The 27,526-nt window shown below is 36.5% G+C and overlaps 3 protein-coding genes across 8 annotated transcripts; 2 read left to right on the forward strand and 1 right to left on the reverse strand.

Annotated features, from left to right (window-relative positions):
• Nucleotides 1-1,683: 1,683 nt before the first annotated feature.
• On the forward strand, nucleotides 1,684-3,657 carry LOC145034650 (UDP-glucosyl transferase 73B2-like). The gene has a single exon (XM_078983115.1). It carries the CDS (start codon nucleotides 1,829-1,831, stop codon nucleotides 3,470-3,472), a length of 1,644 nt encoding a protein of 547 aa, XP_078839241.1. The 5' UTR covers nucleotides 1,684-1,828; the 3' UTR covers nucleotides 3,473-3,657.
• Nucleotides 3,658-18,222: 14,565 nt separating this feature from the next.
• On the forward strand, nucleotides 18,223-20,584 carry LOC145034651 (plant viral-response family protein). Of its 5 annotated transcripts, none has more exons than XM_078983117.1 (3): nucleotides 18,223-18,483; nucleotides 18,949-19,551; nucleotides 19,879-20,584. In XM_078983117.1, exons 2-3 carry the CDS (start codon nucleotides 19,205-19,207, stop codon nucleotides 20,372-20,374), a joined length of 843 nt encoding a protein of 280 aa, XP_078839243.1. In that variant the 5' UTR covers nucleotides 18,223-18,483; nucleotides 18,949-19,204; the 3' UTR covers nucleotides 20,375-20,584. The 5 variants fall into 5 exon arrangements, with proteins under 5 accessions (XP_078839243.1, XP_078839242.1, XP_078839246.1 ...); XM_078983116.1 differs by having other exon boundaries at nucleotides 18,223-18,416; XM_078983120.1 differs by lacking the exon at nucleotides 18,223-18,483 and adding an exon at nucleotides 18,554-18,572.
• A 3,333-nt stretch (nucleotides 20,585-23,917) lies between these two features.
• LOC145034652 (MOB kinase activator-like 1A) lies at nucleotides 23,918-26,088 on the reverse strand. 2 transcript variants are annotated; one of them, XM_078983122.1, is made up of 7 exons: nucleotides 25,933-26,088; nucleotides 25,131-25,179; nucleotides 24,928-25,036; nucleotides 24,754-24,847; nucleotides 24,537-24,670; nucleotides 24,277-24,440; nucleotides 23,918-24,158 (listed from the first exon to the last, which is right to left on the reverse strand). In XM_078983122.1, the coding sequence occupies exons 1-7, from the start codon at nucleotides 25,953-25,955 to the stop codon at nucleotides 24,087-24,089; spliced, it is 645 nt and encodes a 214-aa protein (XP_078839248.1). In that variant the 5' UTR covers nucleotides 25,956-26,088; the 3' UTR covers nucleotides 23,918-24,086. The 2 variants fall into 2 exon arrangements, with proteins under 2 accessions (XP_078839248.1, XP_078839247.1); XM_078983121.1 differs by having other exon boundaries at nucleotides 24,244-24,440.
• Nucleotides 26,089-27,526: the final 1,438 nt, after the last annotated feature.

Raw genomic sequence — 27,526 nt, forward strand, 5'->3', positions numbered from 1 at the left:
TCGGTCCGATGCAGGGGACAATGTCCCAGTCAGTTTCCGGACTTCGGTCCGATTCAGGGGGCAAGGCCCCAGTTAGCATGGATCTCGGTCCGATGCAGTGGGCAAGGCCCAGTATGTGCTTTATATGTTATTGTATGGTATGTGGTAGTTTGGGAGAGCTCACTAAGCTTCGTGCTTACAGTTTCAGTTTTTGGTTTCAGGCACTCAGTTTTCAAAGGAGGAGCTCGGAAAGATTGCAGTGCACACACACCATATATAGTCAGCTAGCCTGGGATGTTTTACTCTGATAATAAGTTTGTATTTCGAATTAATGCTACAAAATTATGTTATGATTTATGATACGGTTTTTATGAATATGGTTTTAGTAATGTTTTTTAAAAGAAAATTTTAGTCGTGATTTTTGGGATGTTACATTAAAGAAATCATTTATAAGTATTGAATGACTACAAATACAAAAATAACTTATTTTGCAATATATATATATATATATATATATATTAATGATTAAATGTATGCAAAATATTAAAGACTAAATACGTATAAAGTGATAAATATATTATCACATTAAGTTATTTTGGCGGACTATCCGAAAAGCTAGTTGTTAGCTGAAAAGCTAACAGATGGCTAAAAAGCTAGCTGTTAAATAAAAAATTAGTTGTTAGTTGAAAAGCTAGCTGATAAAAAATAACGTTTGGTAAAACTAGCTGAAAAACTAACTGAACTATATAAAATTACATAAAAAGACATGTAAGAGTATGTGTTTTTATAATTAATTAAGGAGTGTATTTGGAAAATTTTAAAAAAGCTCATAAAAAGCTAGTCTAAATAGATTTTCAAAAAGTTATTTTATAAGTTAGTTAATAAGCTACTTTTTAGCTTAACAAACACGACAAAATAAAAAAACTCGAAAAATAAACTAACTGTAGTGCGTGAAACACAGCCTAAATGTGTAAATTTGGATGGAAAAAAAAAATTCAATGATCAAATATATACAAATCAAAAAATATATTACCATTTTAAGTCATTATTCTTTATTCATTTATATATATTTATATAATGTAAAATAAAGTCGAGTTAAAGTCTTTATTTTATTTTACAATTTATGAAATAACGGAGTTGAAGATATTCTTAGCATTTAAAAAAAATGATCCGGATACTATAGTTTGGAAGAACCGGTGCAATTCAATTGTATGAGAACTACTTTTTTTTTTTTTTTTGGTTTCTACTTCGTACCTGCTCCAATGGAGCTTTTGCTAACCAAAAAAAAAAAATCAAGTTTTATGTTTGTTTCCATTAATATTATTAGTAAATTATCATTATTATCGATATGTATGAGACATAAATTTCAACAAATTTGATTTTATATGAAAGTAGGTACTCATATATGGTTATTGTTATCATTATAAATACTTCATCATCAAACTTATTATAAAGGCAATTCAAACGATTGCTAATATATTCATTGTCGATCAATATGATTTTACATGTCGACCACGCCAGATTTTTATAGCTCTGTCCACACCCAAATTAGCGACTCACTTTTTCCATAAAAACACCTCATTAACTCGGGTGGTCAGGGTGGAACTTGTAATACCACTATTTGTTAGGGATTTAAACGATAGGTTATGTCAATCAATTCAAAAGGAAATATCATTATTTTTAGATAAATGATTTTTTTTTTTTTTTTTTAAAGAAAGAAGAAGAAGAAGAAGAAGAAAGATAAAACTTGTTGCAGTCCCCTTCCTTTCCCTCGAAGTCAACTCCACGACTCCAAACCCCACTGCTTTATATGCAACTCAGGTTTTTATAAATACACACAAACTTATCCATGGAGAACGAAACCCAAATCAAGAAGAGAAAGCTTCAAATTACAACAATGGAAGTAACCGGTGAGATTTTTGTAGTTCCATTCTTTGGTCAAGGTCATCTCTTTCCAGCTATGGAGCTCTGCAAGAACATCTCCGCTCATAATTTCAATGTTACCCTCGTCATCCCTTCTCATCTTTCTTCATCCATTCCCTCCACGTTTTCTAACCACTCCCCCTTAATTCATGTTACTGACATCTCCGTCACCGCTTCGCCACCACCGGAGACCGCCGACGAACCCGGATCTGAAAAAGAGGTTCAGTCATCTGGTCGTAGGGGAAACCCGCTTCAAGAGCAGAATCTGCAGATGGGTAAGGGAATCAAGTCGTTTCTATCCACAAGATCCGGAGTACGACCCACGTGTGTCGTGATTGACAACATGATGAGCTGGTGCAAAGAGATTTTCGTAGATCATGAAATTCCGGTGGTGTCTTTCTCAACTTCCGGCGCAACCGCATCCGCCATGGGCTACGGAATGTGGAAGGCCGAGGCAGAAAACATGAAGCCCGGTGAGATCCGAGAGATCCCCGGGTTGCCTAAAGAAATGTCTGTGACTTTTTCGGATCTTAGCAGAGGTCAGAGAGTAAGGCCTCAAAGGCGGAGCGGGCCACCTGGTGATCACGCGAAACCAGATGGACACACCGGACCACCAAATAGGATGAGGCCCCATGGGCCAAGAGGTGGAGGTGGTGGTGGTGGTTCGGCTGGACCGGGTCAGAAGCCACGTTGGGTGGACGAGGTGAAGGGCTCGGCCGCGTTGCTCATCAACACTTGTGAAAATCTAGAGCATGTATTCATCGAATACATGGCCGAACAAACCAAGCTTCCAGTCTGGGGCGTTGGGCCGCTGCTACCTGAACAGTTCTGGAAATCAGCCGGTGAACTCCTCCGTGATCATGAGATGAGATCGAACCACAAATCCAATTACACAGAAGATGAGGTGGTCCAGTGGTTGGAATCAAAACCACATGGATCCGTAATCTACATCTCGTTTGGGAGTGAAGTTGGACCCTCAATTGAAGAGTACAAAGAACTAGCGAAAGCGTTGGAAGAATCCAAGCAGCCTTTCATCTGGGTGATCCAACCTGGTTCAGGTAAATCCGGCATCCCCCGTTCTTTCTTAGGGGCGGCAGCTATCACAGACGACAGCGAAGAAGAGGAAGGGTATTATCCAGAGGGCTTAGACGTGGCAGTTGGTAACAGGGGTTTAATCATCACTGGATGGGCACCACAGCTCTTGATCCTGAGCCATCCATCTACCGGCGGCTTCTTATCTCATTGCGGGTGGAACTCGACGGTGGAGGCAATAGGGCGAGGGGTCCCGATCTTGGGATGGCCGATTCGTGGCGATCAGTTCGATAATGCGAAGCTGGTGGCCTACCATCTTAAGATAGGGTTCTTGATGTCACGTGGTGATAGTGACGATGTAAGGCCAGGAAAGTTTAAAAAGGATGATATAGCAGCAGGAATCGAGAAACTGATGAGTGATGAAAAGGTGCATAAACAGGTGAAGGAACTTAGCAAAGAATTCGAGGGTGGTTTTCCGGCGAGTTCAGTAAAAGCATTGGGTGCCTTTGTGGAGTTTGTTAGCCAAAAAGCAACCTGATTTGGTTTTGTTGATGTAATTTATGTAAGCTTTTTTCTTATGTAGATATAAATCTTCTGCAATTTTTATGGCAGATCAGGATGTATTACGTATGTAGTCTGTAAACTTAAGAAGATGAAGGCTTTGTATTTCATCTTCCAAGCCTCGATACAAATACTAATAACAATTATATAAATTATGAGAAATGCAGTGTCATTAGTGAAAATTGTACATCGCTCTAGGTTTGGAAATTTCAGTTTTCGATACCTGTAAATAGGGCTGCAACCTAGCCGCCCCGAGCCGAGTCTGACAAGGATCCGGGCTCGACTTGTTTAAAACTTTCTGGCTGAGTTCAGCTCGTTTCAATGTGCGAAGAAGCTTGAGATGGGCTTGTTAGTAATTATACGGGCTTGTGTTTGGCTTGGACTTGGCTCTATATCATAATTTTAGAATGATATTTATTAAATATTTATTTATTTAGTATATAAAATATAAATTAAAAAATATATTTCTTATTATTATACATCTATGTTCATTTAGGGTTGCAAATTTAATCGAGCTAAGTAACACATGCGCAAATTCATGCTCATTTAATTAACAAGCCTAATATTAAGATCGAGTCCGACTCAGGTTCTTTTAAAAGTGGAATTGAGTCGAGATTTTAACGAGTCAATCTCGAGTAGCGTGATTCTTTTGCACCTCTAGTTGTAAATGGAAAAATCTATACACCAGAACACCACCTATGAAAAAAGACAACGGTTGAAAGCAATTATATGGCTTCAAACACAATTAAACATTCTCTTCTCATAATCCTGTTCTCCATGTAATGTTTTCATTTCTATAAATGTCAGTTCTCCCGTCTCACGCTCTTCCTACAACCGGTACCGAACTGGGTGGTATTCATGCCGCCTTACTTCCCGATCTTCCTTCTCCCAACTTCTTTATGCTCTTTTTACAACCGGTACCGAACTGGGTGGTATTCATGCCTCCTTCCCGGTCTTCCTTCTCCTAACTTCTTTTTATTATTTACTTCTTACTTCTCTTCCTTTTGTTTTTCATCTTTGCTTCCTTCCTTATTTGGCAAACCATTCCTAACATCTCCCTATTTCTCTCATTCTCCGTCCAAAACTCCTTCCCTCACCTCCTAAAAGCTCTTTCCAGCAATGATACCATCCATTCTATCAATTCTAAAAGCCTTCCTAACCATTTCCAACATAACTCCATTTTTCTATATCAAAATAGCTTACAAATAGTGTTTTGTGTATATCATTTTCACACCAAAAAATATATATTTCGTAGTATATATTATTCTTTCTAACTTATATATATTATCATAAACACATTTCAACTTATTAAAATTTTATAAATTTATTTATATCTTTTAAAAATAGATTTTTTTAGTGTTTATTCACCTCGAAAAGGCATATGTCAGTTCCCTTGTGAGGCGATATGTTGGAGGCTAAAGGGGTCCCTTGAATATAAGACATGGCTATTCAAGATATGTATTATCGGTCTACGACCTGTGTTCGGACCCCCGTTGGAGACACAGAGTCGTTTCTGGTTGAAATTGGACTCTATCAAGTATGGAATCTTAGTATATACATCTCTGTCTAGACTTTAGACGAGATGTCGCAAGATTAACACTATTAAAATATAATATCTTTGGTGTAATTTCCACAGGGATGCGAATGTGAAGGAGTGGATGTAAGTTTAGGATATCAAGCTCTTACATATAAGGAGAGCTTCAAGCATCTAGGATCATGATACATAAGGAAGATGTTGTGGATGTAGATGTTACCCATCGTACAAAGATGTAACACTTCAAAATTTAGATCAAATTTTTTCATTTTTAATTTACCAAAATGAAGGTTTCACAAGCCAAGTTATCAATTACATAATTATTCAAAACAAGCATTATCACAAAATATCGGAGTTCACAAACTATCCTAGTGGTAAATCTCCTAGCGAGTATGTACAATCAGACCTAAGGATTCCTGCGGTCCTCAGAAGTACATGTCACATATAAATCAACAACTGTAACCATGAAGCTTAGTGAGTTCCCCAATATACAACATATAGTACAACATAATAAATAGTTATGTGCTATCACCAACCCTAAGGACTATCAGCAGTCCCAGTGGGCTAACAACACGCTCTATAGATTATAAACAACCCTGGAGACTATCAACAATATCATTCACATATAGTCAGCATAACATAATAATAACAGCTAGACCCAGCAGGTCATCACAGATATAGCTATTCTACAACACTAGTGAGAATAAGTGAGGAGACTCACCTGATACTGACGACAAGTAAACCTCACACCCGAACTGCCGAAACTAGACTTCCGCCTAATCAGCGAAATAATTAACCCTAACTAATAATTAAAGTTCAAAACTCAACTAGTGAGTCCAAATCCCTAAGTCCTATAAGGGAAAAAGACCATTTTGCCCTTCCCATGGTCCAAAACCCTAAATTTTGACCAAAGGTCAAAAGTCAACAAAATTCAACTGCCCAACACATACGTTGGGCGTACATCTTCTTACGTGGGGCGTAGAACTCGAACATCGTATGGTCGGTGTCGGAACCGGCTATACGGGGCTTAGCCAGGAGTACGCACAACATACTCCGTCTGTCTCAACTTGTTAACTTTGTGTCTTAATCCATTAAGACATCCAACCCCTAACTTCATATCTGACCATCCTAAGGTGTCTTATTTCATAAAGTCATCGACTTTAAGCCTTTTCATGGATAGAAAAGTCACAATGCAACAAACTTAAACTTCCAGCACATTCTAAGCTACTTTGCTCATGCATGAGCCATAGGAATTGATCAAGCAATCATTTTTATGAATCTACAAGTCCTATAATGCATGAAAGGACGGTTACAAGCCTCTGGAGTACTCCAAACTCACAAAGGTCCAATCTTAGGGACAAAAGTTCATAAAACTTCAACCACGTAGATCTAATGGAAAACTTAGCAAGATACAAACTTTATACCTGAAAATGATGCATCAAGATCTAATGGACAGTTACTAGCACCAATTTCTTCTTCTTTAGTCTCTTTCTTCAACTAGATGCACCATAAACACTAAATAAGCCCACAAGACTCACATAAGAAACTCAAACTCAAAATTAGGGTTTAGGGAAGGAATGGTGGCTGATAAGGATGATCAAATAGGGGACATAATGTTGTTTAAGCAGGGAGAAAACGTTAAGATTAGGGTGTATAGTCTGGGCTAGTATTCCAGGCATACCATACGTACGCCCAACATACTAGTGGATCTCCCGCAATTCCAAGTTACATGAGTACACTATGCATACTCTTAATTACGCCCTGCGTATGACTACAAATGTAAGACTTTTTCCTCAAGGGATCAATTGCGCCACTTTTGATAAAGATAAAAGCAATAATAAAAATTACATAATATGGGGATGTTACAATTTCCCCCACTAGAATCAGACTTTGCCCTAGAATTCATCCTCAGGAAACAAATCAGGATATTGCTCACGCATCTTTGACTCGGGTTCCCACGTCGACTCCGAGCCTCTCCGGTGTTGCCACTAAACTTTGACCAAGTTCACTACCTTGTTCCTCAAGGTCTGTACTTTTTGATACATAATTCTCACAGGTTTCTCAACGTAGTTCAGGCGATCATCGATCTGGATGTCCTCAAAAGGGACCATATCTGTCTCATTAGCCATACACTTCCTCAGCTAGGAAACATGGAAGGTGTCATGAATCTGATTCAACTCCTCCAGTGGCTCCAATCGGTAAGCCACCTTGCCCATATGGACCAAAACTCGGAAAGGGCCAATGAATCTGGAGCCCAGCTTTCCCCACTTCCTGAAGCGGATAACACCCTTCCAGGGTGACACCTTCAGAAGCACTAAATCCCCCACCTGAAACTTTAGCTCAGAGCGTCACCGATCTGCATAACTCTTCTAGCGGATCTGATCTATCAATAATCTTTTTTCTGACCTGTTGTATAAGCTCGGTCGTCTTAAGCACTACATGTGTGCTACTCATGACCCTTTATCCAACATCGCCCAAACAAATAAGATTCCGACATCTCCTTCTATATATAGAAGCTCGAAGGGGTGGGGGGTACTAATACTGACATGATGGTTGTTGTTATAAAAAAACTCAAACAACAGAAGATAAAAGTCCTAACTCCCACCAAAATCAACAATGCAGGCACATAGTATATCCTCGAGCGTCTGAATAGTCTGATTGCTCTGCTCGTTCGTGTGTGGATGGTATCCAATACTGAAATATATTCAGGTGCACAACTCCTCATGAAATCTTTTCCAGAACCTGGAAGTAAAATGCACATCCCGATCCAACACAATAGAAGTCGACACTCCATGAAGATCCAACACTTCTTGAACATAAATCTCATCCAACTTCTCTGCAGAAGAGCTCTCACTAATGGATAAGAAGTGAGCACTCTTCGTCAAACGATCCACTATCACCCAAATAATGTCAACACCCTTCACAGTCCTCGCCGACTTTATAATAAAATCCATGGTGAACTGCTCCCACTTTCATAGGGGAACCTCTAGAGGCTTCAACTTGTCATGAGAGCACAGGTGCTCGGCCTTGACCTTCCGACAGGTCAAACATCACTTAATAAACCACGCCACATCTCTCTTCATACATGGACATCAGTAATTCTACTTTAGGTCGAGATACATCTTGGTAGCCCCTGGATGAATGAAAAATCTCGACATGTGGGCCTCCTCCATCAGAATCCATCGATCCCCACCCGCATATGTGATGAAAAACATAGGCTATAAAATTTCTATGCTCTAAGCGGACAACATTAAAACAATTCAAATGATTAGGGCACATGCGATCTATTGAGGATCTATGTATTTCACGTATAGGAAACATACTATGAACTATCATCCTATAAAAATTTTCTAATGAAAAACGAATTCAATAGGTTAAGAAACTTACTTTAAAGACTGTTATTGTAAACAACCTTGAATCATTCTTCAAATATTTTGGCAGCTAGCACCATAAGCGTCGTGCCTCTGATGGTTCACACCCAAAATTAGAAACTAAGGATTATGGAGAGGGAGGAGGAGAATTTTGGCCATATCTTTTCTAGGGAAAGGAGTGCCGAATTTCATAGCCCAATGTAGCTTATTTATAGTGCACTCAAGAAACCCCAAATAAGCCTAAACCCAATATAATAATATTATCTTGAACCGGGTAATTATCCACATTCCTAATTATCCATCAGGGATAATTCTAGAAACCCTAAAATCGTCCAAAGCCTCATGGAGGCTTTTAGAATGCCTCTTGCTCAACTATTGAACAATTACACTTCAGTCCATGCACTTTTAATTAATTCTTTTAATCACCAAATTAATTCCAATTAATTTCTGATTAAATATTAATTACATATTATTATTTCTAATTAATATATTATTTCCATAATATATTAAAAAATCAATTCTTTCAATCTATTAATCAAATAATAAATCAACCTTTCTCTCAAAAATAATCATGTCCACTTACTAGGTTTGAGGGCAACCCAAAAGGATTGTGCTACTATTAATTTAAGTTTATACCAATTATAGTTATGATCTTAGACACTTAATCCAATAATATGGTACCCATACCCACCCATGAAGAGTCAAAATCCCTCGACTGTCAATATCAATGGCTGAAATATGGCCGATCATTGGCTCACTTTTCCGATTTTCTTCTTTCATAGCCTTCGACTGTGCTTATTTGATAATCTCTAAAACTGGAGTCATCACAGTCATCCTTATGCACACATCCCGAATCGGGGAACTCACCGCCCTCTGGCTCAAGGCGTTGGCCACCATATTGGCTGTGCCCGGTTGATACAAAATCTCACAATCATAGTCTTTCAGTACATCCAACCAAATTCTTTACCTCATATTTAGGTTAGGTTGATCTATAAGATATCTCAAACTCTTATGGTCCGTGTAGATGGTACACCGAACACCATAAAGATAGTGGTGCCAAATCTTGAGGTCGAAAACCACCGCCCCAACTCCAAATCATGCATGTGATACTTTGCTTCGTGAGCCTTTAATTGCCTTGAAGCGTATGCTATCACATGCCCCCTCTACATCAACACAACACCCAACCCTTAAATGGATGCATCACAGTAGGTGACAAAGTCCTTAACTCCCTTAGGGAGGACAAGTATCGTCGCCTCACACAATCTCTGGCAAAGAGTCTCAGATGATGCCTACTGCTCAGGCCCCAACTAAAAATATCCTTCATTGTCAACCTGGTGAGAGGAACAACAATCTTGGAGATTTCTCTATTGAATCTCTGATAATATTCCGCCAATCCGAGGAAACTCCGAATATCAGATGGAGATCCTGATACTTCCTACTACATCACCGCCTTTATCTTGGCTGGGTTGACTAAGATACCATTCTAATTGATGAGGTCTCTCAAAAACTGAAACTAGCACAACCAGAAGTCACACTTGGAGAATTTGGCATAGAACCTCTCCATCCTCAAAACCCTAAGAACCTCACGTAAATGCTCCTCATGTCGTTCTCTGGTCTTTGAATAGACCCGAATGTCATCGACGAAGACGATCACCGATCGATCCAACATAGGCCTGCACACCCGGTTCATGAGATCCATGAACATCGTCAGTATGTTGGTGAGCCCAAAAGGCATCACTACGAACTCATAAAGCCTATAGCGATTTTAGAAGGCCGTCTTCTAAATATCCTCATCTCGCACCCTCATATAATGATAGTCGGACCTCAAATAAATCTTGGAAAACCAAGATGCCCCCTGAAGTTGGTCAAAAAGATCATCAATCATCGACAATGGGTAACGGTTTTTCACCGTCAGCTTGTTCAACTCCCGATAATCGATGCATATATGGTGTGAACCATCCTTCTTTCTGACAAAAAGGATCGATGCTCCCAACAGAGAACTGCTCGGCCGAATAAACCCTTTTCCTAACAGCTCCTACAGTTGAGAGGATAAAACCTACATCTCACGAGGTGAAAGATGGTACGTTGCCTTGGAGATCGGTGCCACACTCATAATCAGATTGATCTGAAACTCTACTTGCCTACTAGGAGGCACACCTGGTAACTCCTCGGGAAAATCACGTACCACCGAAACATCAGAAATAGAGGTCGATCCATTCTTCTCAACCCGAGTATCCACTACATATGCCAGATAACTCATACACTCATGTTGCGAACTCTATCTTGCCCTGGCGGGATAACAGAAGGCTGATCCCGACTTGATACCCTCGCCGTAGATAGTCAGCTCTCCCCCAATAGGTTTTTGTGTGACATCCGTCAAATTTTGGTCAACAAAAGTCAACTTAATCGTAAATTAGGTTAAAATAGTGAAATGTAAATTTCATAACCTACCTAATGTATTATTAGATATTATAATACTACATACGCCATTTTGAATCAAATATCGAATAAAAGCTTTAATTGCGATCAATAGACTACAGTAGCATAGATATTCGATAAAACACACAAATATTATCTTCAATTGGGTAATATTCATAACACGAGGTATATATGTTCAAAAACCCATAAACATGTAAACGTAATATGCCCCTAGTAGTTAGTTTGATACTCCGATTATTTTGCGAAAAAGGTCATGAGGAAACGAAAGTTATCGTGTTTTAACGCTCATATTTTATACAACGAATTGGGAAAACAATTAAATCATAAGGTTTTAATATTATTGTTAATAATAATAAATAACCGTTCCAAAAAAATAATATTAAATAACATTATTTTTTTCTTATTTATTAAACCTTACAAATGACTCAAAACTCACCACACTTTTATAAAAATGCCAAACTTTTATAAAAAAAAGGACTATGTTTTATAAAAAACATGAGAAGACAAATCATGTCTCCTCTCTTCCAACAATCTCCTAACACCCAACATCACCATAACCATCTTTATGTATTATAACCAAAAGAAATCTTATATATGTCATTATAATATAAAGAAGCCCATACTTTGAATTTTATATTCCAAAGACCTTAACCTTAAATTTTATATTCAAAAGAATACATCTGCTACTTCCCCATGCAAACCAACACATCTATCTCTCACTCCCCCTCTTTAAAACTTGGCCAAAAGGCCTCCCTCCCTGCCATTTCATCTTTAATCTCACTTTCATCCTATCTACTCTCTCCAAGAACACTCTACTTGGTTCAAGTCTTTTTGGCAAGTGTTTAACAAGGGTTTTTGGTAAGTTTCCTTCCATATTGTCAAGTTCTACTACCCATTCATCATCATATTTTGTTATCTTATTCATAATCTTGACCCAAAAACCCTAGGCAAGATCTTGAAGTTCAAGAAGGTGGTTTTTTTCCAAGACTTGATTCTTACCTCATCTTCTCATCATCTTCTAGGAAAAGCATAAAAGGTAAGTTCATACCCCCATCCTTTCTACTATTTTTCACTCATTTTCCACTTTCGAGGGAGGTTACATGCCATGCAATAAAAATACATTTTGGACAATGACTTTACACAAAGGTCCAAAATCTAATATATGTTGGATAAAACTTTTAACCTTTGCGTAATACTAAATCATGCATGTTTATGTTCTAGTTATGAAAGTATATACATATATTCATATTTTTCAAAGGAAGCACACAAGTCTCGTTCCTTCATATGCATAAGTTTCTTGTAACATTCCGTTTGAGATTGAGTAATTAAGAAATAAAAACTGAACCCCAAGATGTAAATTTATATTGTATATTATTTTATATTAGCCCTAAATTCCATAACAATTAGCAGGTTGTTGGTTTCGACGAGCCAAATGATATAATTTGGGATTTTCGAGGGTTAAAGTGTAATTCTGGGATTTATTTTGTAAAGATTTTCAGAAGTCAGGGGTTGTTTCGTAAGATATTGGACTTATTATGAAAGGATTTTGGAGGCAGGGGCTAAAGAGTAAGTTATGGACTTAAGTTGGAAAGGTTTTGTGGATTTAGGGGGGGGGGGGGGGGGCTAAACTCATAAAAAAGGATCAAAGTTTGATATAGCATGGGACTTAAAACTCAGCACTCCTTCCCTCCCGTGAGGTCGAAGAAACCCTAACCCTACTTACTATTCAGCCGCCAACCTCACTTCAACCACCTCCGGCGCCGCCATCCTCGTCACTGAAACACCACCATTGTGCCCCTGCTATCGATGATAATGAGGACTACTGACGAAGTTGTAAGCGTCCACTGCCACCTTTCCGCGGTCCTCCTCCTCCTTCTTCTTCTTTTCTGTCACCACTCATAGTCACACTCAGTTGTTGTCGGTGCCGTTCCGACCATCCCTCGCTTCTAAGCTTGTTCTACAGCAACTAGCCACTGCCATCACCGCTAGTACAACCAACATTTTAGTTGTTTTGGTCGAGATTCACCATCGTGAGGAGGGACTAGCAGTGGGTGTATGTTCACATGAAGGTGTGTCGCGGTGATCCTTGGATATGCGTGTGTGCATGTGTGCTCGTTAGCCGGAAAGCATGGAAAACCACCATGGCTGCTGCCACATGTTCTCTTTTCTGCTGCCACCAGCCACCATTAGGGGTGGCTGTGTGTGTTTTTGTGTGTGTGAGGGTGTACTGTATGGGTCTTTATGGGTGTGAAGTTGTATATGCAATATTTGACCAGAAACACCCACCACCAGCCGTCGTGTTAGGTGGCGGTGTGCATAGTGAGATTGGATTGCTGGTTTAGATGCTTGAACATATTTAGTCTAAAATTATAACCACCACCATGAGGTGGTGGCAGCCGCTATTGACCACCACTACCCGAGGTGGTAGTGGGTGGTGCCCGACCTAATGAAACCCTAGTTGACCTAATGAAACCCTAAATAATATAAAATCCTATCCGTTTGACCAATTAGCATGTGCTTGGGTTAGAAACCCTAATTAAGGTTTAGAAAACCCTAATTTTGGATATGTTAGTTTGGATTATCGGGACCCGCGTTGAAGTCGTTAATTAAATTTCTAAATAATACATAATAATGCCCCTATAATTATCTTAAGGTAATATTGGAATTAATGGGTTAAGTCCTTAATGGGTTAAGTAAGAACACTTAACCCTAATCGTCATTTTATGTGAAAACCCTAATTTTGTTTGGGCCTTGAGTTAGTCCTTTATGTTGGGCTTGTTGATTAGGTTATTGATGGTCCATCCAAGAACAAGTATATGGACTATAATATTTGGATGGGCTTTAGGGTAAGGCCCATGTAAGAGGTTTGGGCCAAATTTAGAAAACCGGGTAGATCTCGCAGCCTATCTCTCACATGCAAACCCTTACTTTCGGACCATACACCTTCGCAACTGAGACCTCTCGCTATGAACTGGACACTTTCGCATGCGAACCTCCCACCTTCTACACTTTCGCACCGAAGCTCGCATCCTTCGGGCTTTCAGTAGCCTTCGCATCTTTGTTCCCCATTCTGGATTTTGAGTAGTTTCACACTTTACGTCATTATTTGTAAATTTAGACTTGAATTGCTAATAATACATTATTTGGTAACCAACGGGAATTATCACAATTAATATTCAAACCATTGAGGGAAAGTGGATTCAAACTAATAGAAGTGTTTTTAATATTTGATTGAGTTGTGTTTGAGAATTTATGTTTATCTAAACTTGCAAAATTAGATAAAAAAAACCCTTTTACTTTTGTTAGGATTTTAGGTTAACTTAATAGTAAGTAGGTTAAATAATTAATTTCATTCCCTGTGTTCGATACCCGACTTTTGTGCTATACTATTAGCGTAGGGTGCAGTGCCCTGGGTCAAATAGCTAGTAGGAGAGTAGGTAAAATTAGGTGTAGCTATTTGCACGCATCACATGGCTTAATCCAAAACTCGATTTCCAACTTAACCACTTAATCCCTTTGTACACAAACTTCAGGGAACCTTAAAATAAAGCTCTTAATGCATAGAGTCGGCACCTTTATGCATTTGAATGACTCTATGGGACCTAACAACCATCTTAATCCATTAAGACCCATTCAAATCCAACTGGAAATTTCATGGACCATTTTTAACATCAAGCAAGCATTTTTATGAACTAGAAACATCAGAAGAGCCAATATCCTGGAGTGGCTCAAACTCACAAAGAGAACTTAATACACCATAAAAACCCTTAATCTTTCCCTAAACTCAAACTGGAATAAGAAGAAGTCAATATAAGAACTTTATACCTTGAATGAGCTGGAAATAAAGCCAAAAGTCTGGATCTAAAAGTTTTCCTTTGAACCACAAGCTAGCACCAAGCACCCTTTTCTTGAAAATGAGAAAAAACACTGCAAAATGCACACTTGGATCTCTCAAACACTCAAAATGATATTGTGGTTTTCAAAATGAGGCTATAAGGCAATGGAGGTTGAGAAATGAAAGAACCTTTAGCTCATAAAGATGTATAAATTATAAAGAGTGCTCAAACACTAAAAATTAGGGTTTCACACTCTGGTCATTATGTTTGGCGTACCCCCAGCTACGTTGGTCGTACTCACCTAGGCATGTGCCTTCCTTCATGCACGCATGGGACTAACTTGCCGACTTTTTCCACCAAGGGCCATTTCTGCCATTATTTCAAACTACTCTAACTTCCTCATCATAGGTATGTTTCCAACGAACCTTATATCCACAGAAAAGTGGCGAGAAGCCCTACGCTCCTAACAACACACCATAGCCTTAAAACTTCCCGAAAAATCCCAAAATCCATAAAAGACCGACTTATCAAATTACAATTATACCCTTGGCCTCCGAAGGCACCATCGAATAATTGGATCACTCAAATCATAACACCCACCTCCGAAAAGACCAAAACCTTTCTTCCCCAAGGCCCTAAGACTTATGACAACTGAAGATTGGACCGCAACCCCGAATAATGAAGCAAATCTAAAACCGAATGTTACAGGTAGACCCACCCGATCATCACAGATACAACTATTATACCACACAGGTAAGAATAAGTGAGGATACTCGCCTGATACTGACGACAAGTAGACCTCACAATTGGGTTGTGTGCATAACATCAATCCTATGGTGTACATGCAACCCTAATTGCTTTGATTTAGGTTTTTCTAAGTAAACATACAACATTGAATACCAAAGCGATAAACCCTAATTGACTAGCATACAAATCTAAAAAATCACATATGAATAAGGTTAGGAATATTACCTTGATGTTATGTAGCAATAACAATCACAAAACTTCTTGATCTTGACTTTTGGAAGCTTAGTACCCCAACTGTTGCACCTCTAATAGAGTCACAAACACCACTAGCAACAATGAAGAAGAAAGAAGAGAAGAGAGAGTAAAATCAACTCTAGAACTCTTCTTAGGGTTAGGTTAGCCGATTTTGGATGCCTGGGGTGTCTTTATATAGCTGAGGAATTAGGGTTTCACTTAAAGGCCTTATTTGGTTGCTTAGGCTCTAAGCAGCCCACAAGATCCTTCCAGAATACTCCTTATGGACGAAATTTTATGGGCTATCCATAAGGATTTTGTCCAACCCCTTTCCAAGGGTTTCTCAGCCCACAATGCAATTATCTTATAATTACAATATCAGTCTCCTAAGTTTAATTAATATCTTTTGACCACAAAATTAATTCTAAATTAATTCTTAATCAATATTAATTAAACAATATGATTTCTCTTTTAATATATTATTCACATAATATATTAATAAATCATAATTAATCCTCTTTCTCCTTAATTCATCCTATTAGTTGCTATCGTGAAGGCAACCCAAAAGGATCATGTTCATAATTGGGCAAAGTACATACCAAAATAGTTATGGGCTTAGACACCTAATCTAACACTCACACCCGAGCTGTCGGAACTAGACTCCACCTAATTAACGGAATAATTAACCCTAATTAATAATTAAGGTTCAAAACTCAACTCATGAGTCCAAATCCCATAACTAAGTCCTCTAAGGGGAAAAGACCATTTTGCCCTTCCTATGGTCGAAAACCGTAAATCTTGAACAAAGGTCAAAAGTTAATTGCCTAGCGCGTATGCTGGGCGTACCTCTTCTCATGCGGGGCGTACAAATCGAACAACCTATGGTCGGGGTCGGAACTAGATACACGAGGTGTAGCCAAGAGTACGCACGACGTACTCTGTCTGTCTCAACTTATCAACTTTATGTCTTAATCTATTAAGACATCCAACCCCCAACTTGAGATCTGACCATCCTAAGGTGTCTTATTCCATAAAGTCATCAACTTTAAGCCTTTGTATGGCTAGAAAAGTCCCAATGCAACAAACTTAAACTTCGAACACATTCTAAGCTACTTTGCTCATGCATGATCCATAAGAATTGGTCAAGCAATCATTTTTATGAATCTACAAATCCTATAGTGCATGAAAGGACAACTACAAGCCCCTGGAGTGCTCCAAACTCACAAAGGTCCGATCTTGGGGACAAAAGTTCATAAAAATTCAACCATGTAGATCTAATGGAAAACTTATCAAAGTATAAACTTTATACCTGAAAATGATGCACCAAGAGGAAGGTTCCTAGGTCTACAAGCTTGCTAGCACCCACTCCTTCTTCTATAGTCTCTTTCTTCAACAAGATGCACCAAAAACACCCAATAATCCCACAAGACTCACACAAGCAACTCAAACTTGGAATTAAGGTTTAAGGAGGGAATGATGGCTGATAAGGATGATCAAATGGGGACATAATGTTGTTTAAATAGGGAGCAACCCTTAGGATTAGGGTTTGGAGTATGGGCTAGGACGCCCGACGTACCATACGTACGCCCAACATACTAGCGGATCACTCGCGATTCCACGTTGCATCAGTACGCTGCATGTACTCTTAATTATGCCTTGCATACGGCCACAAATGCAAGCCTTTTTCCTCAAGGGACCAATTGTGCCACATTTGATAAAGATAAAAGCAATAATAAAAATTACCTGATATTGAGATGTTACAAAAGACAAGTTTGTTAAAATGGATGACGACATCATGATTCTTATGTGAGAGGAGAGTGTCATTGAAACTTAAAGAGGGTTTTTACAGGGTAGTTGTTAGGTCCGTCATGATATATAAATTTGAATGTTGGTCGACGAAGAAGGAACATGAAAAAAAGGATAGAAGTATTGGAATTTGGAAATGAAGATGTCGAGGTAGACTTGTGGGATAACTTTTTCGGATATGATTTTGAATGAAGATGTTAAAGTAGACTTGTGACATAACTTTGTTGGATATGATTTTGAATTAAGCTATAAGGAACTCGTAAGAGTTGCCCAAATCTTCACAATATAACGTCTAAGATCTGATAGTTTAGAATGATATTTTGGAATTTTTATGAGAACTTTAGATGGTTATGATACCTCTTTGGTGAGAGTATTTTATTCATTGTGAACTCGTTGGAATTATTTAATATTTTTTTGGTTATTCCTTTTTCATGTGGAGATTAATTTCTTCGGTTATCAAATAACAAGTAAATTCTATTTGTTTTAAATAACATAACTAGAACAATTTAAATATTCATTCTAATTTTTCATTAGAAAATACAAATAAAAAACAAAAATCTTACATGGTCATGCCAATTTTCCATTTCGATCTATTCCCCAAATCTTAAACGTCGATTGTAACGAGTAAAAATGAAACAACACGCAGATGTTTTCGGGTTTAACCAAAAGCCGTGGGACCCAAAACACCAAATGGTAGAAATAGATTATTCAATCCCAAAAATGGTAGAAATAGATTATTCAATCCCAAATTATGCATTTAAACCAATACCCATCATCATGATTCATAATTGCAAACTTTTAAAGCTTTTTCCTACGATAAGAAATTTTGCCGTCAAAAGCTACCATTTTTATTTCTTTTTGTCGCTTTTCCTTTTTCACAGACGGCAACGCTATCCGATTCCGATCCCACCTTCTTCCTCCATAATCATAACCATCTCCTCAATCTTGATTTGAGTAAGCTTTTCGAATCATATCGTAATCATGAAACAAGTATCAATCACACTTTCGATATTACTCATGTGTAATAAGTTCATATCTTCTTTTTCTAAATTTCATGCTCGTTCGTATAGTCACCTTTCGTTGATTTACCATAGTTGTACCCGCATTTAGGTTAATGGGTATTTGATTTATATGATCTATTCGTTTCCTGTTTCAAGCTTCCGTTCTCTATTTTGCTTATGGTTGACTTTTGACTGTTGGATATTACTATGATGTACAAGAAGCTGTTCTAAACTTTAATCGATTCTGCAGCAATAACAATACGTGATTGATTCACCGTAGCTGTACTAATCGGCAGCAATAGGGTTTTCATTTATACGATCTGATTTTTTTTTTCTTGATTTCAAGCTTCCATTTTTGACCGTGATACTGATTTGACTTTTATAATATATTGTAATGATGATATAGAAGAAACTTTTCTGAAATTTCCTAAGTAAATGACATTGGGAATTTCTTTTTGACTAAAGAAATTGTTTTGTTGAAACAGGAACCGATCCAATTGGTTTGAAGAACTTGAAAGAAACAAGGGTGATAGACTAGAAGTTTCTTTACTTTGTACCTGGTATAACAAGATTTCCCCAAATTGAATAACAGAAGAGTGACATAATTTCATATCGCGATCTGTTTCTTTGATTTTCAAAGAAACCCGTCTCAATTTCTTTGGTCTTTATCCCGTTCTTGAAGAAAAATCAAGTTCGACAAGAGTTTTGGTTACAGAATTATTGTGGAAAGATAGAAAAAAAATGGGATCTTTCGCTGGACATGCAGTTCCAGGGACACTGTTTCTTATGGTTGGAGCATGGCATATATGGTGCACAGTGGTTCGTTATGCAGCAGACCCAAAATCATTTCGTGTAAGAATGTGGAACCCTGTTCCAGGTTTTAATGGGAAATTAAAGTACTTAGAGCTCTATGTTATAGCAGTCGGAGCTTTTATTGATATGTGTATAGAGCTTTTATATTCAACCCACCTTAAGTTCTTTGTTAATGGTGTCTTGAACCCACATCACATGAATGACTTTGAACATGGAGGCATGCTTCTCATGTTCTTCCTCTTCAGTATTGTTGCTTTGCTCTCTGAAAAAACCAGGTCAGTCTTCATCATTCATAGTTGCGCTTACATTTTATTATTAATTATTACGACTTATAAAGAACTAATGGGCTGTTTCTTTCTCATTAACTACTGTATGAGTAAAATGACTCAATGCGTAATGATGTTTGCTTTATTTTATGGACCGAATAAACATGACCATAGCATCCTTATATTCCAAATTTAATTGTAAAGAAAAACTAACACAGCTTGTATCCAAGATTTCAACTTTACTCATCTCTTTTCATCTATCCATATTCGTTTTTGCACAAATTTTTGTTTTCTTCCATTAAATCTTGAATTTTGACCTTCTTTGGTCAATTTCAGCTTCCTGCCTTTACCAGAAGGCGCCCTGTGCTTAATATCAGCAGCAGCATTCTGTGCAGAGTACCTTTTATTCTTCTTCCATTCAACAACACACAAAGGGCTAGAAGGTCATTATCATCTCCTCCTTGTTCTACTGGTAGCCCTTTGCATAATCTCCATTGTTGCAGGGGCCATAATGCCCACAAGCTTTCCTGCTGATCTGTGTGGTGGCATTGCTGTGACACTTCAAGGGCTATGGTTTTATCAGACTGCATTCACACTCTATGGGCCCATGATGCCAGCTGGCTGTAAGCTTGAAGCAAATGAGGTCTCATGTTTGCATCATGATCATGAGGTTCGTGGACAGGTGTTGGCTAATTTGCAGATGTTTGGGCTTGTTTTTTTGGTTCTTTCTGGTGTGGTGGGGTCGTATATTTTTGCAGATAAGAAATGTGGGAAGCCTGAGTTTAGGATGCTTCATATTACACCTGATGAGGGGTTTCATGAGCAGTTATAATGGGGGTGTTAGAGTTTTGTCTTTTTTGGAGTAGCAGAGTGCTTGGCATAAGGTCAGGTGTAGTTAAATTTGTACTTTCTTTTTGTATTTTAAATTCGATTGAATTGAATTGATGTGGTGTTTGGTTAGATGGAGGTAGAGCTGGAGTTGAAATAACTATACGTATGCATGCACACATTTCGTTATTCATCATTTGGATGTTTTGGCTAATTAATTGGTGCTTGTATTAGTGCATATTTCTGTTTGGCTAGTTTAAACTTTGAAGCAGTTAGCTCATGTTGATAATGTTAGACAAAACTGCAGAAATGGTCCTTGTGGTTTGTGCACATTTGTGTGGCTAAGGTCCAAAAATATTTCGACCCACAAAATTGGTTATTTTTTGGTGGGTTGGTTGTGGTTTTGGTTGGAATCTCATTAATTCTAACAGCTATGTTGTTAAATTTTTTTCAATATGTTTACCCTCAGGGACCATTTCTAATAATTGTTTTTTTACCAAACTACAAAAGATCATTTCTGCATACCATCTTTTTAATTTTATTGGATTATTATATATTAATAGATATTATTTATAATATATAATATTTATATGTTAATGAATATTATTTTATTGGACTATTAATTTCTTTTTATTTTCTTTATATTCTTTTAATTGTTTTTTATTATTTTAAATAAAAAACCCAAATATATCCCACCGACCCCACCCCTTCTAATAAATATTATTTTATTAATTTCTTTATATTAATAAATATTTTTTATTGTTTTGATTAATTTAATTTTGATATATAGTATTAATTTATTTTTTAATTTTATTAGTTCCACCACAAAGTCTAGGAAATATGCAAAAGCACAACTTCCCACCATCAAAAATCGTCGGGACTACTGTTAATCATCTTCATCGGAGGTCCGACAGAAACTTCACCAACTTGTTCCACCTAACTTTTGCAGGTTACCACATGCATCAGCTTCTTTACAGTCCTTTGTAATTCTTTGTATCCGCCACTAAGCCAATTGTTTTCCGTTTTTTCCGCTACAACGACCACCATTCAAACCACCAAAAGATCTAGTCCAAACACTCTTGATGAGTCCCTCCATTTATTGTCTTATACCACCTTGCCTTGTTGCACCATCTCGTCAGAAATCGTCTATCATTGCCTACAGTCGGCCATTCTTAACGAAAACGACACCTGTCTACTACCCGCACAATTTGCAACAAATCCATGAATAGAAACAACCTCCAATCGTCTATTTGTTACCAACATTGCCATTGATGATGCCTGTTAGAAATTCGGGGTAATAAAGGCACTTGGATATTCTGAGAGTTGAGATTCCACTTTCAAATCAAAGTATTTGGGTGGTACTCTCTAATCTTTGATTGGATAACACTCAGAAGAGAAAAGAACAGAGAATGAAAATGTATGAATTTCATGAGTACCAGAAAACTGACCAAAAATTGGGTAAAAACATTATTTGTTTGAAAACTGTCAAAACTGTCATAAAACATTTTTCTCAACAGTCAAAACTGTCATAAATTCGGGTTTTCTAAGGTCTAAAAATATTTCGACCCCAGCCAGGGGCTCTACCTCTTGGACCCCGCTCCCAGGGGAACTGCCCCCGGACCCCCGTTTGTTCAGGGGTTTCGCCTTTAAATGACAGTCTACTTTTAATTTTGAATAAACTTAAACAAGTGTGCGCTCCGTACCTTCCTTATTCATCAAGATTGATTTTTGGTCAACAAGTAAACCCATTACACTTAAATACAATTAGTGAAACAAATCACCAACAACAACAATGTTAGATTTAGGGTTTTCAAACCTCATAGATGCCGCCATATCTTTTTCTAATGGTGCATGTTTGAAGCTTCGATGGTATAAGGTTATATAGAAGCTGGAATGGAGGACACATGTGGTGGTGGTTTTCAAGCTCCGACAAAAACAAAGAACAGAGAAAGATACAAGGAATGTTGATCGGTAGGGGTGTTCTTACATGTAAACTTTATAAGAGGGAGGCGGTCTGATGGTGGTGATGGTGACCAAGTGATGGTGGTGGTGTTGTGATTGTTGTCTAAAATGTGTTATATTCAAAATATTTAAAATAAATTAGAAATGGTGGGTGAGATTGTTTTTTTGGCCAATTTTTTATTTAAAATAATAAGAAAACAATTAAAAAAAATTAACACAAATTAAAATAAATTAAGAATCCGATAAAATAAATTTGATCAATATATATAAATATTATATCTTAAAAATAAAATTTAATAATATATAATAATCCAATAAAATTAAAAAGTAGGTATACAAAAATTGTCCTAGTAATTTGATAAAAAGATAAAACTGGAGAAATCTCTATTATAATAAATAAAGATTTTTTTGCCACATGTCATCTTCTCATTCATTTTGACACATGACATTTCTAGAATTTTTAAATTTTTTATTTTCCACTTGTCATTTTATTGTATTTTTCATTTTATTAAATTAAAATTCCACATTTAATGTGTAAGGTAATATATATGTAAAGTATTTATTAGAAAAAATTTATATATGTAATCTATTCAATACATTAAAGTCTCATTAATTATATTAATTCAAATTTTTCTCATTTTTCTTATAAATTTAAACTTTTCAAATTGTTAAAATTTTATATTTATTTTTTTTAATTAAACCCATGTAATTATACCTAGTGGTTTCTGAAGGATAAAATTATCATTTAGAAAATTAACAACATATCTATTACAGTTAACGAGATAAGATCAAAATCATAGCTAAACTATCAAAAAGTGATCATTTGTGCAAACCACGGAGACCATTTATGCAGTTTTGTCGTAATGTTACAAACCAAAGTCGCCATATTATTATTGTATGGGATGTCGTTAGGGTAAAATAATAATAATAATTAAAAAAAACAAAAAACAAACATGCCTAACACCGTTAACTAGTCCCAAGCCTTAGGCCGAGGAACAATACTGATTTTTCAGAACAACCGGTCATATCCCTTAACGTGACCTGATCCAATATATTTTAACGAACTAATACTTTAAAAGGTAAAACGGTTTTTGTTTCTTTACTCCGACTAAACAATATATATTTTAATTGATTACAAACACAAAGAGAATCACCATTATTATGTTGAATATATTATGGTCTTCCTTATGGATATTGTGTCTTGTCTTTGGAAAATTTTATCACAAGGTGGTGTTTGTTTGGTAGGAATCCTTTGGATCAGAGGGAATTAGAATTTACATTCTCATATTTGGTTCAAGATTTGATAAATAATTTGATTCTTAAATAAGGTGAACTTCGTATTGATGGAGGGAAAGTTGATTCCACTGAAATAAGGATGGAATTAAAAAGCAATTCAAAAAAAAAAAAAAAAAAAAGATTACCATATAGTATTTTTTATTTTTAACTTAGTATTGATGAGGGAAAGTACCTTATTCATTGGGTGTCGTCTGATATATGCCATGAATACGTTATTAGGTTTCTTCATGTGAAGATATTGATTTAGATTTCAATCATCAGCAAGAATGAAAACAGAACACGTGACACATTCCATACAATTATCAAGTGAACCTTATGCATTATAAAATAAAACCATACAACACAAACCAGTAAACAACAATCTTAGTTAGCACAACTTTTGTAACCACAGCAACTTATTTAGCTCCCGAATAAAATCAAAGTCAAGTAATTATATGAAATGAAAACACCAACTTCTTTCAATAAGTAACAATGGATTCTATAAGCTCATGAAGTGGAGCTAGCTCCTTCTTGTCAATCAATGAAAACTCCTGCATATCAAAAGCAAAAACACATTTTCATTTCCCCACAAAACCCAACAACCCACTTATGGATTCTTTTCAGTTTTCTACTTACCACTAGAAGAGAATAAGTTTGGAGAAAACTTACACATGTAAATAGTATAAAATGCTTGAAACATGTGTTTAGATGGGCTTCCTCTTTAAGACTCACAATCTTCTGAAAATGTGTATGGTAGATATGAGCATATACACGAAACAACCGTTTAAATATTGTTTTCACAACATCCCTGAAATTGGCTGGGAATGGTGCTCCTGAAAAATAATTAATAAAACTTATAAACAAAATCAAAATCAAAATAAAACCTAAAATGTTGTATTAAAAGAGGCAAATTGTGGTGAATGGGATACCAAGCCTTTGAGGAAATATGGATTCATCATCTAACTGTGATTCAATCCAATCCATCAAAAACTCAACATATTTTGGAGCCGAGACTTCAATAGGCTTCTTGATCTGCACACCATCTGCCCATCGGTATTCATACCTGATTTTTATTTATTTATTTTGTTTAAATAAAAATAATATCGGTTGTGTAAACAATTAAAAAATTCAATATTTAATACATACTTGGGACCCGCAGTCATAGTTGGACAAATCTCTGGTGTACAGAACTCAGTTAGGGTGCCATACAGAAGATTCACCTGATTGAAGAAATCCACAGCTGAAAATCAAAATACCATAAGTCAAAACTCAAAAAGTCAAAATTAGATTCAAAATATGAATCGAAGGATATTTATTAACTGTTGACAGCAAGCCATTCATTGATATCCTCCCCAGGAGGAAGTCTCACAGCTTCCCTCAGGTTTCCACTGCCCAAAGTAGCATCAATGTGTTGCCTTAGTTGTGCGCCCTGTAAATAAAAAGATTTTATTTTATTTTATTTTTTTTATTTTTTACTCTGAGTTTTAGAAAATTAAAAATGAAATGTAAATAGCATGATTAACCTTACTCCCAGAAGGTGCGCTCTTCTTTGGACGGAATGTCCTTTGGTTCCTGAATTTGGCGTTTTACATTATGTTCAAGAGACATAATAACACAGGTACTTGATGGAATATTTTTTTTTTTACAAAAATTGTAGCATTTGATGCCAAACCCAATAACTTATATTATGATATAATCAGTAACATATTGCCCTATAGAAACATTTCACTTCTATAAAAAGCCACAATAATAGAAAACATTTTTCAGACAATCAATTGCATAATCCATTTATGGACATTTATTTCACCATGAATTTCCGCCCAACTTTGATCGAGCCAAATCATTGTCCACGAATTAACAAATACCCAAATCAAGATATATCAATGAGGATCAGCACTCTGTGATCCCTAATACTAATATTTACCAAAACAAACTCCCCAATTTCGAAAAGAATCAAAGCATGACCTGCGACTGACTTCCCAATTAATACCAGTCGTTTACTTTAGCGGATGATATAAAGTTTAATGTAGTCATTAATTAATCGAATATTTAGTAATCGTACGTAATTTCGCAAGTTGAAATGAGATCAGAGTACAATAAAAGTCAAGCTGATTTCATTGTTGTTTAGAACAAAGGGAAGGTAAAATAAGCTAACCGAGAATCAATTCGATCTAAACACGAAAAATTAACCATAATCACGATGATTTTGAGATACCCGGATCAATAAATGTCAAAACAATGCATCCTAAATCTTGACACATATAAAACAGATAAAAAGGAATCTGATTGAAAAACAAGATTGAGAATTGAAGAAATTTGTCTTGCCTGCCGAGACCGAAAAGGCTCATGACTAGGGAGAGCGCACAGAGAAGAATCTTTGATGGATTTTGAGGGCAGAAAATGGGGGAGTTTAGTGGAAACGTTGAGAAAGGTTGTCACGCACTCTGATCGCACCCAATACCCACTTCTCTGCCAGCTTCATGAATTGACAAGTGTTTCAATATTATTTCTCAGATCTAATAATCATCGATCTCAGGAAATTATTCCCCTAATTTAATTAATTAAACTATGTAATGTTATTACGTATTTAATAATAATTATAACAATTAAATGTTTATAGGATATTTATTATTCAGCTCTATAAAATTTAATGAATTATAACACTCACCATTTTATTTTGTGGACAACTTTGCTATTTTCTCTATGATGCAATCAAATTTACAAACTTTTGATTTTGGTAGCTACCCACCCTTGAAATTTAAAAAACCTAAAGGGGCATGGATCATGAATAGAACATGTTTAAAGAAAATCAAAATAGTTTTTTTATTTTATTTTTTGGAAACGGCAAATGATATTAATAAAAGCTATATGATTAGCAAGTAGCTAAAATATGAACGGTTACAAGTTATGATACATAGAATTTTTAGCAAAATGAAGATATATTCCAATTAATCCACCTAATTTTTACATTGAAAGTTCTGTATTTGAATCACACGTATGTATGTGAGATCACCTTATCTGCGATCTTTGCAGGATTTGTGTTTATGTTTTTGAACAACTTACTATTTCTTGCAGTCCATAGAGAATTGCATTTAACCTCTCATTTTTACGTGTATTGTTACCCCAGTTTGATGCATAGCTGATTCGATCTATCATGTTATTAAACGTGGTATCGGAAATTCCACACCACTTGAAGATCCATTCATTTGCCTCCAAAGCTACTTCACAATTCATGAATAAATGATCCATTGTTTCTTTCTCTTTGTTGCATAGAGGACATGTGTCTGTTTGTAGTTTTTGCCTCTCACTTCTAGATTTGCAGCCACATATATTCTGTTTATCATGACCTTCTAAATAAAGCATCTTATTTTCAGTGGGACAACATTTGACCAGTTTACTTGTATACCTACGTTTGGATTGGATGCTTTCAAATCTATCAAATTTCTCAAGGTGCTTATTGTGAATCTTCCATATTTGTTCCAGTTAAAGCGAAATCCGATTGTGACAGGGAGTGTGTTCACATTGTAGAGCATTGAGCATAAACTCTCAAAATTTGATGTAGTTTCAACGCTCATATTTTGAGATTTCCAATTCCAGTTACACTTACCCGTTCATTGATTGAGAAAAGTTTGACCTTTTCCAAAGAATAAAGTCTTGAAAACGTTCTTGAAGTGTAAAGGATCCACACCACCTATCCTTCCAGAAGAGGAAATTAGTGTTTGAGCCTGGGATTAGACTGAACATGTCTTGATAGCAGATGTCGAATTCTAGTAGCAATTTAATAGTTTTTGGTATGTTGTACCAAGTACCATTTGCCATTTTCTTTTGCAATACACGTGATTGGTTTTTTGTTCAGGTTGTGAATACCATTAATGCACTTTTTCCATAAGCAATTGGGTCCATTTTTGATCTTCCACCG

Source organism: Lactuca saligna, chromosome 3, assembly GCF_052625555.1.
Source record: "Lactuca saligna cultivar CGN05327 chromosome 3, ASM5262555v1, whole genome shotgun sequence".
In the NCBI taxonomy this organism is placed as follows: domain Eukaryota; kingdom Viridiplantae; phylum Streptophyta; class Magnoliopsida; order Asterales; family Asteraceae; genus Lactuca; species Lactuca saligna.

Bases quoted from the DNA above. Each gene is read 5' to 3' on its own strand.
- LOC145034650 (XM_078983115.1), top strand. From the start codon at position 1,829: ATGGAGAACGAAACCCAAATCAAGAAGAGAAAGCTTCAAATTACAACA.
- LOC145034652 (XM_078983121.1), bottom strand. From the start codon at position 25,955: ATGAGCCTTTTCGGTCTCGGCAG. The intron at 25,180-25,932 runs GCAAGACAAATT...CGCCAAATTCAG, and splicing joins AGCCTTTTCGGTCTCGGCAG to GAACCAAAGGACATTCCGTC. The intron at 25,037-25,130 runs GTTAATCATGCT...TTTTATTTACAG, and splicing joins GCGCACCTTCTGGGAGTAAG to GGCGCACAACTAAGGCAACA.
- LOC145034651 (XM_078983117.1), top strand. From the start codon at position 19,205: ATGGGATCTTTCGCTGGACATGCAGTTCCAGGGACACTGTTTCTTATG. The intron at 19,552-19,878 runs GTCAGTCTTCAT...GGTCAATTTCAG, and splicing joins TTGCTCTCTGAAAAAACCAG to CTTCCTGCCTTTACCAGAAG.